Raw genomic sequence first — 15,247 nt, 5'->3', positions numbered from 1 at the left:
TAATGACACACTTCTGTGTATGAAGAACATTCCAAAACTATCAAAAAGTGAAATAGCCAATATTTCTCCATATACAAAATGGTGAAATAAAGAATAGAATGGAGAAATGTATGTAACACACAAGTGTTTTATTAACTAAAAGAAGAATGCAAGAAGTACATTGGAGATTTTCTCTATTAGCAACAGAATTCATGGTCTGAGATCTAATTTGCCTGCAGAAAAGAGGTATCCTATGTTACTTCAATACTTTACTTCAGTTTTGACTGCACAATTATCAATTCAACTGATCCAACTGCAACTTCATCAAAAGTGAAACTGGCTCCAGCCACAAGTACCAAGCAAAAGGAGAACATTCAAAACCTCAAGAACTTACATTACAGCACTTATCACCTCTGCTTATATAAAGCATCTTACACTACCGTGGTAAGAAGAAAATTTAATATAGACCATGTTTTATGGAAACATAAGAAAATATAAAAGTTTGCCATTTTAAAATTATCCTTGAAGAAATTATATTAACATTTAAAGATACACCCACCCCCCACTGTTCCTTCTGTTCAAGATAACAACAATTAGTGATCCAGGATAAAAGCTCATTCCTTCTCCTTTGGCTGAATTTTAAGTATTATAATAGTCTAAGTGTTTTAAGTCATGGTCATATCAGTCCAATTGCGTTCATCTGCTTCCTCTTGGTATGGCTAAAGACCACGTAATATAAATAATGAAATACTCACTACTTGATAGTCCATGATTACAATATTTTGTTATGTTTAATTAGAAATACAAACACACAACACTTACTTTTTGATGTAGTGTCCAGGTCTCTGTAGCACACTTTGGAATTGCAGCACAGACAGTGTAAAACCAAAGGAATAGGGGGGAAAGAAACTAAAGCCACTGCTCCACGAAAGTATAACACGCTTCTTAGAATGTCTGCTACGGGATCAAAAATGCAACAGCCACATGATAGAAAAGGCCAAACTAGCACAGATCCACTCTGCTGAGTGAAGTTTGTTCAAAAGGGCAAAACTCTGACCTGACATAAGCACCTTATAATGTGATTCAATTTGAAAGACATTTTGGTAAGTAGCACACGGGTCCGGTCCTAACAAACGCGGACCTACAGTCTAAGCCATTGCCAACGCACTGAACCAGTTGGGGGTTTGAATGGTCCCCGCGGAGCAGGTCCGAGCAGCTCCCGGGGCCCAGGAGCGAGCGTGCCCATGGGGAGCGGCCCCCACAGGGCGCCCCGCAGAGATGGGCAGAGCTGCTGCCCAACGCGGCCCCCGCACAGCCTCCGCCTGCCCGGGAGGAAAGGCTGCCAGTGACGGAGCTGAGGAGATCCCCTTGGTCGCAGAAAAGGTCATCTCTTCAGAGTTATCGCATATGGAAAATTTTAGTCAACTTTCCCTCCAAATTACACTAACACTGTTGTCGCAGGCAAATAGTTTTCAAAGTCAAAGGCCAGTAGTAATCCTGAAGCTAAATTTGGAAGAAAGTCTTTGTGCAATAGGCATCAGCAACAGTGTGTGAAAGTTTGTTTCTGATCCATCTGGAAGTCAACTGTCTACTCCACCTAATCCTTGCAATTCTTCATAGTCGAGATTACTGCTGTTGGCATTCTTTTAGTATCTGAAGACTAAAATCAATGTCAATGAAATGATGCAACATCGGAGTTCTGTCAGTCARTAATAAAACTGCACTGTCGTTTTTTTACATAGTTAGAGGAGGAGATTGGCTTCTCTGCATGAAATGAGGTGACCTAAATGACTTGAAAATTTACCTCCAAAAGGGAAGCAGTAGAAGATATCATATCTTCCTTACATTTTGTATTGAAAGTCAAATCATTTAGTTCTCATTCTTCGGGATCTACTTTCTGTCTGAACTTACCTGCTTTTTTAATGAAGTACCACCTGCATTTACATTTGAAGTGCAGTAGAATAACACCAAACTGCACATTCTTAGTGACAACAACTGTCTAAGGGCTTTGAAAGTCTTCTGCTAGATTCTGAGAAACAATTTTTGTGTATTTGAACATTGTGGGATTTTATTTTTTCTAAGGTCAGTAAACAAAAAGCCATAGCTGACACTGTCCATTCCTAAATGACACTAATGATACTGCCTTTACAATTTTTACCAGCAGAAAAATTATAAGGTGTTCTTACTCAAGAAAAACTTTCCAGTGCACTGTCATTCACATAAAGTTTTGATTTTCTTAAGTACAGGCTATTCAGGTCACAAGCGTTTTGCTCTTAGTTGATTTTATTTTCAGGTAGCAGGATTCTCTACTGTGCCTTGTGAGGGCAACTGCCAGATTTACAGGAACATCTTAAGCAACGTGACTCTCCATTCCTCATTTGCTAGATGCTTGAGCACTGCCTAGTTAGCAAAGCGAGTTTTTCATACTCTACAATGTGGTAGTTAGCCATAAATGAGAACCAGGATTTTAAATTAAAACAAAAGAAAATCCCAACAACTTTGGCTTCAATTCTGAAAATCCAAAAAGTCACTGACAAGACTACATTTGTAATAGTGTAAGTAGAAATTTTACTTTTTAAAAAGTAATAATTAAACACTCAGTTACATAAGGTACCGATTTGTCAACTGGATAATCAGTTGGAAAATTGTTTCCAATATGGGCTTTAAAACATTCTTTTATGTACATGCAAAATATAACCATACCTCCTCTCTGCAGGAGAGAGACCACTTCTTGTCAAAGGAAAAAAACATGCTGGAAGTTGTAATTAATATGAGGAGTGGTTGTTGGTAAGAGTTTTAACTATAGTCATTTTATCTGCTCTTCAAAGAGACTTAATTCCAAAATTAAAATGTTCTGTGGAATAGCAGATATAAAAATGATTAGTTGGCACAATCACAGTTTACAGAGAATTATAACTAATGTAAAATGTTTTGCTGTTGCTTTAAATACTGGTCATTTTTCCTTTGGTTACTTTCCGTAATGAAGTATTTGTGGTAAAAAGAAGACAGTGTCAGCTTTTCACACAAAGTAAAGTAATTACTGCTGTTGACATTTAAGAGAAAAACTATTTCATCACTTGGTAAAGGACATATAAAGTATAGCTTATTTGGCAGAGGAACTAAAACAATTCATACAACTCCAAGAGGGAGCTGAGGAAAAAACTAGTCTCTTCATTCTTCTCCTCACTTTCATAGTTTCTTAGGAAGTTCGATTTGGAAATTGTCACTTCATCAAGACAAGATTAGGTCTCTAAATAACCGGCCCACCTGAAGTAAACAGCACAAGGTTACGACCTATTTGAGTTACCTATTATTTGAATTTTCATGTTAACTACCTAGGTTTAGGTATTAATTTTCATATCAACCTATGAAGTACTTCCAAATTTTTGCAGACCTTAAGCTTACATGTTAAGGCACTTACCATTCAAGTAAAACAGTTTTTATATAAACAAGCCTGGGAGATGGAGAGAACATTTTACCAGAACATCCATTCTCTTTTTTCTTTTTGAAAGAAAAGGAAAATAACATTGACCAAATATTTATAAAATTTTGCATCAAGAGAAAGGTTGTGTTTTATTATCTGAAATGAGCACAAAGTACACCTTCCACAATAACACTGAAAGCAGTGCAAAGACTGACAGTGACCTTTGACTAAAGGTAGTTCTGTAAAAAGAAAAATACCAAATAAATCAGTGCCCTGCTTTGATTGTTGTAAAATTTTTTTTACATAAAAGTTGGTCCAAACTTACAAAAAAAGCACAAATGTGCATAGTTCAGAAGATCTGAGAGTGCCATAAAAAGCTGATGTCCCTAAATTTAGCATCCACTTAAAACTGCCAAAATACAAAATAAAATTCATAACCAGAGTTTGTGAACATGTACAATCAATTTATCTAGTTTTCAGACAGCATGAGTTTTAAGCATTTTTAATTTTTCCTACTGTATGCAAGACCCTTTTCCACATAAAAATAAAGCTGTTGAATTAACATTATTCAAGTCTGTTGAAGTGCTGCTTTAAACTGCAGCTAGAAAACAAAAAGTTTTTCCAGATAAAAATGATGTGCCTGAGGAAAAACATACTCAATATGGTAATCCTCTGCCTCGCCCTCTCACTGCAGATGTGCTAATGTGTCCCCTGTATCCTTGGGAAAAGCCAGGTCCTTGGGCAGGAGAAGTCCAAGTCTGTCCATGCATGTGGCTGATACCACTAGGATTTTCCTGTAAATTACTTCCATAGCTATAGTTGTGCATCTTTGCGGGCAAAGCATGAGTACTCTCCGGCCCCTTGGAAGCATCACCACTGTTTCCCAGAACTGGGATCGGGCCGTGGCTGTATTCAAACCTATGGTCTTTGTCTCCACTAAACAGCATGGGACCAGCGCTGAGGTAAATGTCTCCGTAACCAGTTACTGAGCTGGAAAAGGATTCTGAAAAGGCAGATGGAGGAGGCGCACCGCCAGAGTGAGATGAAGCAGTACTGTAGTTATCCAAAGGCTGAATATCCGAGTTTCCGAGGAAGCTCCTCCTTTCCAATGCTCCTGACGATCCACTTCCTATTCCATCGCTACTACCGTAGTGGGCAGATGAGAAGGAAGATGATCCAAAGTTATCCTTGTAGTCTGGGCCTGTCACATAGGTGTCTCTAGCCTGATAATCCACACTGGTTTGTACTGGCTCCTCTGTTGTTGCCTGAGCTTGATGCTGAGCAAGCAGCTGGAGGAGAGCTGCTTTCACTCCTGCGTGAGGATCTGTTCCTGAAGAGTTAGTTATAGGCAAATGCTGGTTCTCTGTCCGATAATCAAGGTCTTCGTCAGTGAGAGGGGGAGGCTCTGGTGGCTCTGGGGGACGCTGGTCCGGAGGCAAGATGCGAGGGCGTTCTTGTTCAGGCGTTCGGTTTAGAAGCCTCATCTCAGACTGCCTAACCAAATCCTCTTGACCTACACAGACAAAAAAGAAAGGTTCTGGAATAAAAACCTGCAATAATGATACCAGAAAGAAAAGGACAGGACTCCTTCCCCAACACTACAGAGGTCTGTTATTCAATTCGAATTAGCTAATTATTTAAGCTTAGTGCTAGTTGGGCAGATTATTTTGGAGAAGGCAACAGCTTATTTGTCTCAGGAGAGTGATGCAGGCTTCTCCTTCAAATAAAATGACTCAGCAATCAGAGCTGGAGAAAATGCTACAGTTCCTTTAAAAATTACTGGAGTGACAGATACACTAGAAAGTTCAAAGAGAGAACAGAAAAGGTGTGGACAACAGCACCCACTTGGAAAGGTCCTGAGAAAGGGACAGAAGGCCACCCTACCAGGGAACACCAACAATTAAGGTTAAAAACAAAACAAGCAAACAAAAACTCCATACCACACCCAAACACCACAACCCTCAAAAATCCAAAACCACTTCAAAATATTTAACAGCTACAGACAACACAGAGCAATACATAAACTACAACATAATATGGCTGAAATAGCAATCCAAGAAAATCAAAGATCCAAACTTTGAGAAGACCAAGGAAGCCATTACTGTACCCAAACGGAAACCTTCGACTATATGCTTTAGTGAGAGTTGCATGTAACCTCTTACAGGATTTGACAGTAACGAATTGCTGTAGTTAGCATAAAAAACAAAAATAAAATACCCTCCCCCAAAATGGGCTTTATCCAAAAGCAGAGGCAAAATTGGTAAATTCAGCTGATGAACCTTCTAGAGAAACCAGGCTTTTCTATCAACACCACCACTAAAGCAACAACAAAAACAACAATCCCAAACAAAAAACCTTTTTCATCAGAAAAGCTACAGGTACTTGTGTCCCTCTTACAGCAGGGATTATCGTGTACTGTGTCTGCACTGCACCTGTTACAGCAAGACACAAATTCCAAGCAGGCATTTACACCCTACCAAAAATAAAATGCACAGTGGCTTGTACCTGAGCAGAGTGATGGTCAAGTTTGAAAGTCATGCAGACATGAAAGGCGACAAAGAGAAATCAGTTCAACTGTTACGTCTCCTATACTCACACAGACTCATTTGGTTAGCATGTTAACTCTTTATCCCCAAACTGTTAAATCTCCATTGCTCAAGGTATTTGCTGGTGAGCAATAAAGGCTTTCAGTACCTGCAGACGTATATAATGACTTGATCAGATGTGGGTAAACAGGGGCCGGAGATTCCACGTCGTCCCGGCTGACGGACGCAGGAGTGGTGGGCTCTGGAGGCTGCCTGAGTTGCAATGACATTTCATTTCCTGATCCGTTCTCCTTCTCCTCCAACACAAAATCTTTCTGTTTTGTTTGCTGAGCCTTAATTAACTGAGACAACAGAACAGCAAACGCACTCTGTACGGCTGCCTGGGCAGCATCAGTCTCAACTTTAGGCTGACTCAGCTGAGCAGGTGGCACAGGAGGCTGCGTGACGGTTGGCTGTTTTAGAGGCTCCTGTTCTGGCGGTGGTGGTGGAGGCGGCGGTGGCTGCTGCTGTTCTGACTGTTTTTCACCTGCTGACAAAATTCCAGCAGGAAGATTTATTTTATTTAGTTGCTGCTGAGTCTCTGCGTTTACCTTAATATTCAACACTTGGGCAAACTGTGCCAAACTAACACTTGTTTTAGACTGTAGCAGGTTTAGCAGGATTGCCACTTCATTCTGGTTTAACTGCTGTCCAGTGCTTGTTTTTGCTAAAGACAAAAAAGGGTTTTTTTTAAGTATTATTTAGAACTGTCATATTTCAGAAACTCAAAATTAAGACTAATCTAGCATGGCTGATATAACCGGCAAAGCATGGCTTTGGACAACATTGAGATGGAATGCTTTTACAGATTAATTGCCTTTAGGGGAGTATCTATAGGAAATGGAAAAGTAAGATCCAATGCAAAGAAAATGACTTAACAAGGGGTGTGCACACACACTTGGACAGATGAGAAACATCAGGCCAGAGCTCAATTTTCCACAATACATCTAAGCTGGGGCTTAAGGCCACCTGCTTTAGGCAGCTCTAAGACTGGAATTCCCAACAAAATTTCCTATCTTGGACATATCGCATCCCTCTGTTAACACGTGGCCATCTGCAAAACACATTTCCAGTTATATTCTGGCCCATTCTAAATCAGCATCTGGTTTCTAACACCCGCTCAACTGACCAGGCTCTAGGCGACCCAGAAGTCAGTGGCACAAATGCAAAAGAGCTGAAAGAGGTAACAAGTGCTGAGTCTGAAGGGCAAGAAGTCAACCGTCGAGTAGCAGGAAAATGCAGGTTTGTGATCATACACAGTTTCTTTAAAGAAAYGGAGTTTATTTGCCACAAAGAAGAGATGATGGTGAGGCGGGGGAATATGAATAAGGAAGTCAGAATATCAAAGTGTTTTCTTATTTTCAAACACCCCTTGTGTTAGTTTATTTTAAAAGAAGAGAAGCAGCATGGATTTTAACATGTTCCATGAGTAGAGGACTTGAAGAAAGGAAAGTTAAAAAAGCAAGTGTGCGCGACTGTGCTGGCAGAGCTCTGAATTTCTGAAAGCCAGATCCATATCAGTACATTCTGTCCTCTTCTACCCTGCCTTTCTGCTAGTTTATCAATGTATTTGTTCACGGCAGATTCAAAGCTAAGCCTGAAAAAATGGTCACWCAGACAAAATATTTGCTGTGTTACTGTTGGTAAATTGAAAATGCAACAACAACAAAAAAATCTTATGGCATTCAAATTTCAATTACACTTCTACCAAATAAGGAAAAATACTAAAATAAACCAATGTAATTAAAATAGAATAAAATAATAGAAATATGGAATATTAACAAGAAAAAGAAGTTAAATCTACTAAACAGCTTCTCAAATCTCATTATCAGGCATCAGATATGAATAGCACACTGCCCATAACTACAGCTTTTATCAAGAACCAGTCAATGTAGAAACAGGCAGAAGATGTAATCTCTCATTTGCCCATGTGTACATACACAGAACTGTCTGCCTCGCAGGACTAAAAAGAGCACAGCTGGAAACAAAGTACTGCAGAATTCACAAACCTGCTTGAAGTGCACTGGGATGTAATCACTCAGAACCCACTGAGAGAGGGGTTCCAAGGATTGCAATGATTAAAAAACAAAAATACCACCACACCTTGTATTTGGCAATACAGAAAAAAATATAATTTCTAATATTTTATATTGCTGACTTTCAATCAGATGTCAGGTTTACAGTTGACTGTGACATCTATTGATGGTATGCCCAAGTACCAGGAAGATAAAGAATTCCCTCAGACTCTCAAAGTGAAAATTCAGCAGAAAAAGCCAAAAAAAAAAAATCAAAAAAAAATCTACCTACTCCATATTCTTTGATTAGTTTCATGCCCATTCTGGAAGCAAACTGTATTTCGGGAAGCCTGGCAGTTTCTACCACAACAGAATTATTGAGCTCTACATAGCTCCTGTTAAATTATAAAATACAATAACCAGAGGTCTCATTCATGGATCAGAACAATATCAATTGATCCAAGGCATTTTTAACCCCAAATTTTTGTTTTGGCTCAGAAATAAATGCAATGATTTTGATTAAATCATGCACTTGTGCACTGACTTCTTTAKTGTGCATCATGAAGGATTTTAAATAAAGTATATTCAGGATTTCAAGAAGTGCTTTGCTTAATACAGAAAACACATCTATGCTAACTTGTCTGAACTCCACTGCAAATTGAAGTTCCTTCTTTTCTACCTGGATTATTTTTCTATGTACATATGTGCAGTATAGGTCTGGATGATTCATTCTGTATTTGGTTAGTTTGTTATGCATGGTTAGTATTAATGATTAATAAGGTTAATAGTCTGTTAACAGGCCACCTGTTATAAAAGCACCAAGAAAATAACTGCTACCCTTCAGAGTCTCTAAGCTTCTATACACTTTTCATTTGTGGGGGAAAAGAATTCCAAGGGCTACCAAAAGCAATGCCTGAAAATGCTGCCAAAACCTTAGCGTAAATGTAAGGAGTACCAGAAGCCCACAGCTGGGTTATAGTGAGAAACAAGAGGAAGAGGAGCAAGAGGTAATAAACTTCAGTGATCAGAAGAACATACTTTTACATCTTTGCACAGAGTATTTGGAGCTCTGGTCTATTGTTAAATGAAGAGTTGATTCAAGGTGGTTAGTATCAAAGAATTTGCATGCCCAGAGAATTCATTCACTGTCTTCAGCTGGGCTCCTGTATCAGTGTCTTTGGATTTAATGTCACTTTGCACAATCAAAAATGGTCTAAATTAAACTTATGAGGTATCCATTTGATGTTGTTATTCTGTATGCTTTATATACTAATGAGGAACAGTATAAGTATGCTTCAGACTGCAAGTTAAAACACATGCCTGTTGAGAATACTCAGCAGTTTGGTGATGCCTGCATAAGAAAATGGCTACTTTACTCTTCATGTTGTATTTGTAAAATTGGTCTCCAAGCAAGACACTTGGGTTAAGTTTATACTTTAATAGCTGTGCAAACTATAGAGGTAGCTACTTCTTGTTATAGCGGTATTTTTTAAGTTACAAGTTCAGCCCCAAAAGCTTGGAAAGCTGAAGACTAACACAGCATGCTGAAGGTATCTATTTTATTTGGAGCGATGGTTGTTCTAAAATCTGCTTTCTGGTCAGTTTACCATTACCAATAAAATTCCTTCAATCTATGGAGACTGTGATGACCTCAGAATAGCAGCTGACTTGTACAATTACAGAAAAAACATAAATGAGAATGAATAAAATCCCCTGAAAATACAGAGCAAGGTAGTTAAGAGCTTTCACACTGTCCAGATTGAAAAATTAAGTAAAACTTAAAAGGAATGCCCRGTTCCCAAAAGCAAAAGACAAATATTCTGAAACAAAGATATTTAACTTACAATATTGTTTCTCCCTCAAGAATCCAGAAGACTTCAGTACTCTGAAAATAACATCTAAAATTTCTAGATGTGCAATCCAAGTAGTAGGTAATTATAAAAACCGAAAATATTACTGACCAAGTGCTACACTAGAGCTGCCCTGAGTTTTGAGTTGGGAAGAAGTTTGCATGCCTTGTGGGGTGTTGGTTCTGCTCTCATCCATGCCTAGAGACAGATCCTTCCTAGGGACTTTAGCTGCTGTTGTGTCGTCAGTCACGCCCATCTGCTTCTGTCTTCTGCGTTTCTTACTCCACAGTTCATGGCAATCCTGCCACAAAGGAAGGCTGCAAAGAATGATTAGAGATTATCAGTTCAGTTCGACCAGGGAAATTTATTTATGGTTTTTAACCATAGTAAAATAAATGCTCAAATTATACATAATGTAAAGTTTGTAAAGGTGAACCTACTGGAACTTGTAAATACATCAAAAAATATCCAAGGCTTGAACAATCTCAGAAATGCTTTTCTAGGTGAAATCTCTTTGCCTGTTTCACAAGCACAAGGTCCCTCTGGCAGATAAAGGGAACATATGTCTTGAAATGATAATCAATGTTGCCTTCTTGCAACTTGCATTCTTATTTACAAAGGAAATTATTTGTGTAACTTAAGGCTTCAAAACAACTTGTAATCCAACAAACAAATGCTGCATGTTTGCTATAAAACAGAATAGTCAAAGTTGCTATTTAAGCAAATGAAGAACAAGCTGCTGCATTAAGACCTCACGTATGATAGTACGATAAGGTGAGGCCCAGAACCCAGGAATGAACTGGGCTTCATCTTCTGGCATTGACTGAAGCCCAAAGCCTAAATATATTATGTGACCTCACGTTGCTGAGATCTGAGACAGCTCATTTCTTCAATACTGTGAGAGCAAGCCATTAAAATAGATGGTCAAAGATCTTAAATAGATCCAATGCTTCCTGACTTCCAAGTCACTGCTGATGAGCTCCAGCAGTTAAGTTCAACACTGACCCAGAAACAACTTAAACTTCTGCGCAGCTTTTTTTTTAATGCAACAAGGCTGAAAAACATAGGTCATGGTACAGTATTAATATGCAACAGGGTTAAAATTTTGTCACAGAAGAATTAAGAGCCTCTGTTATTAAATCTCTAATTATAATGATAATATCAGAAAGTAACGCTCTGCAGTAAAATCCTTGACTACCTGTAACAAATAAAAGAAGAGAACCTACTCAAAACATGAATAACATTGTGAAACCACTAGGTTGTTTAGGACAGCTGCTGGACCACATTCAGGTTACCCTATCTTCTTCTGATAATTCCCATCAAAACTACTAGAAACTGAACATAAATTTATTTAAGAGAACAATATTCTTAACGTTAAGCCTGAAGGGAGCAATTTGGTTAACTTGATCTAATTTGCAGAGCAACAAATAGTAACAAAGTTATCAAAATGAAGGATGCGGGGGGAGATGGTGGGGGTGATTACTTCCTTTGTCTTCTTGTAAAAGTATCACTTCTGCTGATATTTGTCCACAGTAACGGACATGGCTATATAATGTTTATAAYCTTACAGTACAGACGACCGAGAAAGTAGATTCCTTCTACTACCATCCCTAAATAAGAAGAAGGGGGAGAACATCCCCATTCTGATCCGTGGAACACTGAGAAATACTGGGAAAGGCAGTAAAACAGTGCCTTCTGTTTTCCCATTACATACTAAAAACCGCCTGAGCGGACATTCATCCTCACCCAGGAACATGGAAAATGAGATGACACTCAAGAGCTACTGGAAAAAAAATGACACCAGCTGTTTCCTATGTTCTCTCCCTCCACACGCTGGGTCAAAGATGTGCCGGGTAGCTAGTCAACAGCAACTGGCAGCAAGCAGGAAGCTCATTGCTGAAAGTATCCCACAGTCCTTGCAATCGGCACTGTCACTTTCTTTAAAGGAACAGCTATATTTCTTTCCTGAAAGCAGGAAGATATTCTTCCAAGAGAACAACCAACTTCCGAAACGGACACTCTTTAAAGCCCCTGAAAAATAAATTTCTTCCCCTTCACTTACTTTATATTGCATATAAGCAGTATGCTGTGTAGGTGATTCTGAGATTTTAATGAACAGCCTACTATTCAGATTGCTGATTAGTGATATTCAGCCAGTGATAATATAGAGTGATATTCAGGCACTGAAAAAAACCCTCTGGCAATGAAATCTCAGGCAATGAAAAAAACCCTCTTAATCTCATGTATCAGGACCATTAGGAACAACCTTCTGTAACAGCTAAGTCCCCAAAGCTTTTAATAAAATTCTCAGATAAAATGCAAATAATTTTCCCTGTTGGTAACTACTAAAAAAGTTGTCAGTTATTTCATTCACCTTTACAGGCTGCCTTGCAGGTCCAATTTACTGAAAGAATATTAAGTGTTCTATGTCTTGATAATTATATTGAGGGAAGAATTAAACCTACAGATTCTGTAATGCTTATTCATTTGTTTCTCAGGGCCTGTTCAAACATGATTTGCGCAGATTAAACTATTTAGTCACTGCAAGCACCCTACTGCACATTGCAATACATTGCACCTTCGAAAAAAACAAAAAAAGAAATGATCCTTTTCAACACTAGAACATTCATATACAAGGATTTCTTTTTTAAATGATACCAGCAAGGTCACTAATTCCGGGAAATATAAATCAAACAGGTCTCAGATAGACCCTCACAACCATTGCTATTATGATGCAAGAGCCACTGAACTGCACGATCCTTTTAGTGGAGAATCGTCATTATCCAATTAAATGCATTAACATTTTTGTTTTGCCACAAGCTACTTTAACCAAAACACAATGAGTTTAATGAAATCTTTGTAGAGGTAAGTACCAACATTGCCGAAAGAAATTACTTACTCCGGGGGAGGCATTTTAGATGGTTCCACATCTCGCAAAAACTCGCACTGAAGAGCTTGTTCGGCCGTGCAGCGCTTGCTGGGATCCAAAGCAAGCATATAATCAAACAGATCTAGTGCAGCTGGTGGGATACTGCAGAAAGAACAGAATTGGGAAAAGTGTCACATCTGTATTTTGGATCACACACTGTCGTACAAAGTTTTAATACATACCCCATCCACCTCCAAACTGGTCATTGAAAAATCATTCCTCAGATAACCTGTATCTTAATGAAACCCACACAGCTTGAATTGGGTAGAAGGCGGGAATACGATAAAGCTGAGATAAACTTCACCTTTTATTACCTGTGCAAGCATTGGGGGGGGGGGGCAAGGGGGGGCATGGAGAGGGGGATGGGATTTTCCTGGGCAATCTTATGAAAACACGATAGTAAACAATTGTATTTCTTTAGCTTTGTTTTTATGCATGGTTTACTTGTTTAAAACATCATTCTTACCCCCCCCCCCCAAAAAAGGCAAAAAACAAAAACCCACCTTTTAAACCAAGACTATATCGTTACTATATACTCCGGAATTTAGCAGAGGGGGAATTAAATTTTGATTGGTCTATAGATAATACTTCTATTGCTTTAGAAACATAAGCCCCATTAGTATAGACAAGATGATACATTTCTCCTAAACCCCAAAGTAGCTGAAGAAGGGGAAAAAATCCTTTTAAATAAACTTACAGCTGCTTTCCATAACTTTCATGTTTGATACTTGCACAAAACTAGTCCATTGGCACCTTTTTAGAATACATGGCTCGGATAAATTTATTCAACACAAAAGAAGAGTTATGACCAAAAAGACTGTAATGTTTACCAGATTACATATTTAATTGGAGCCAGTTGTCCTAATAAAAAGCAATTAAGTAATCCAAGCTGGTTTTTGGACAAGGACAAAAAGCAGGTGTACCAGTCATGGAAAGCAAATGTTTCTTTAGGTGAAAGCTGGCAGGTGGCTGAAATTCTAGGGCTTTCTTCCCCCTTCCTGAAGCTCCCATTGAATAGGAATTAATTAGAGCTCTGTGGGTAACATGGGAAGGATAAGAACTTTAAGTCATTTTTCTTTACACCCAAACTAGGTTCAGTCAGCCTCTAGAAAACAGTGAAAATTGTAAGTGTTCCAGGAAAATGTAATGCTATTATAGTTGGCTAAGCTAGTTCTTCATCCTTACAAAGCAAACTCTTCTCTCAGTTTTCGACGATACTGCTTCTTTGGTTTCATTGTGTTGAAATAAGCTAATTTTATAACATCAGGCCACACTGCTGGACAGGGACTCCCGCAAATTCGGCTGTACCAAAAAGAGGGGAAAAAAGGGTATGAGATCCAAAAACACAAGTGAGCACAGCTGTCATTTTAATTCTAACAGGTACAGTGAATACAAAAATAAACCACAGTTTTCATGTTCAGGCTCATTTAGCTAAACTTTCTCTACAGTTCATTAAGTAATCATGAATTGTGTAGGAAAGATTGCCATCCTTCACTGACCAAACTTACTTTCAGAAGTCCATTGTGTGTCTCTCTCTTTTTCCCCCCCTAGAGGAAGGCCTCTGCCATAACAAAAAAATTGACTATATTTGTAAAAATGGAGAACTTAAGCAACTAGATCTGGACAGTATTCTGGATATTTGACTTGGAGAATTGGATATGCCAGGTTTAGAGCTCTGACTTACTTTTATGCTGTTAGCTCCCATGTCAATGAAAGACATATGCCAAACGCCTGAAGAGCACTTTTCACTGACAGCTTTAAGAATAAAGAGAATTTAGTTGGGCAGGGGGGCAGAATCTCAATAAGGCTTAAGGATAGAAGTAAGATCTGGCCATTAGAAAACTTGTATATTTTTACTTCAGTGATAAGTTTTATGTCCCAGGCCAAATACATCTCCACAAATGGAGTTGCCTTAACCTCAGTCTTCTCACCTCATCCCCAGCTGTTTTGCCCAAACCAGGATAGTTAGAATGGGTTGACCAACACCACACCTCTGAGAGGAGCAGGCGCTGGAGTTCACCATACTACGTCAGGTTTAAAACTCTATGATTCAGCCAATCATAAAGGCACCGTCTTGCAAATACAGTCCCCTAGTTCACCCCCTCCATTAATTTCATTTAAATGGTTAGTGCAAGACATTTAATGATCTATTAGTTATCTTCCTAACACTGTGCAGACCAATCTGCTTTTATGCTTGTTAGGGTATGTAACTTTTAGGAAGGAGGAAAAAAAAAATCTAGCTTTTCCTATCAGAATTTAATAGCACTCCGTCTTTGAACTATAAAGTTAGGAAAGGATAAATGCAAAATTGTTGACTGCAACATGATGGCAGTAGAGATGCTGATAAAATAGAATTGATATACTACATTTTAAAAAATTCAAAAATGCACAGTATCAACAAAGAGGATAAATCTGCTACAGATAGCTGCCAGTTTCCTTCCAGCAGAAGAAGGAAACCTCAAAAT

General features: G+C 38.6%; 1 protein-coding gene across 1 annotated transcript in view; it reads right to left on the bottom strand.

Annotated features, from left to right (window-relative positions):
- Window positions 1-113: 113 nt before the first annotated feature.
- CDK13 (cyclin dependent kinase 13) overlaps window positions 114-15,247 on the bottom strand; it is a gene marked incomplete at its 5' end in the record, with an annotated part of 43,078 nt that continues 27,944 nt past the window's right edge. Inside the window, 5 exons of the mRNA XM_026083764.1 lie at window positions 114-4,916; window positions 6,098-6,655; window positions 9,965-10,170; window positions 12,753-12,884; window positions 13,968-14,084. Coding sequence (XP_025939549.1) covers window positions 4,060-4,916; window positions 6,098-6,655; window positions 9,965-10,170; window positions 12,753-12,884; window positions 13,968-14,084 — 1,870 coding nt within the window. The remainder of the gene's footprint in view (window positions 4,917-6,097; window positions 6,656-9,964; window positions 10,171-12,752; window positions 12,885-13,967; window positions 14,085-15,247) is intronic.

Source organism: Apteryx rowi, unplaced genomic scaffold (assembly GCF_003343035.1).
Source record: "Apteryx rowi isolate R43461 unplaced genomic scaffold, aptRow1 scaffold_615, whole genome shotgun sequence".
Taxonomy (NCBI): domain Eukaryota; kingdom Metazoa; phylum Chordata; class Aves; order Apterygiformes; family Apterygidae; genus Apteryx; species Apteryx rowi.
The sequence above is the reverse complement of the archived record's forward strand: the minus strand, read 5'-3'. Positions and strand labels throughout refer to the sequence as shown.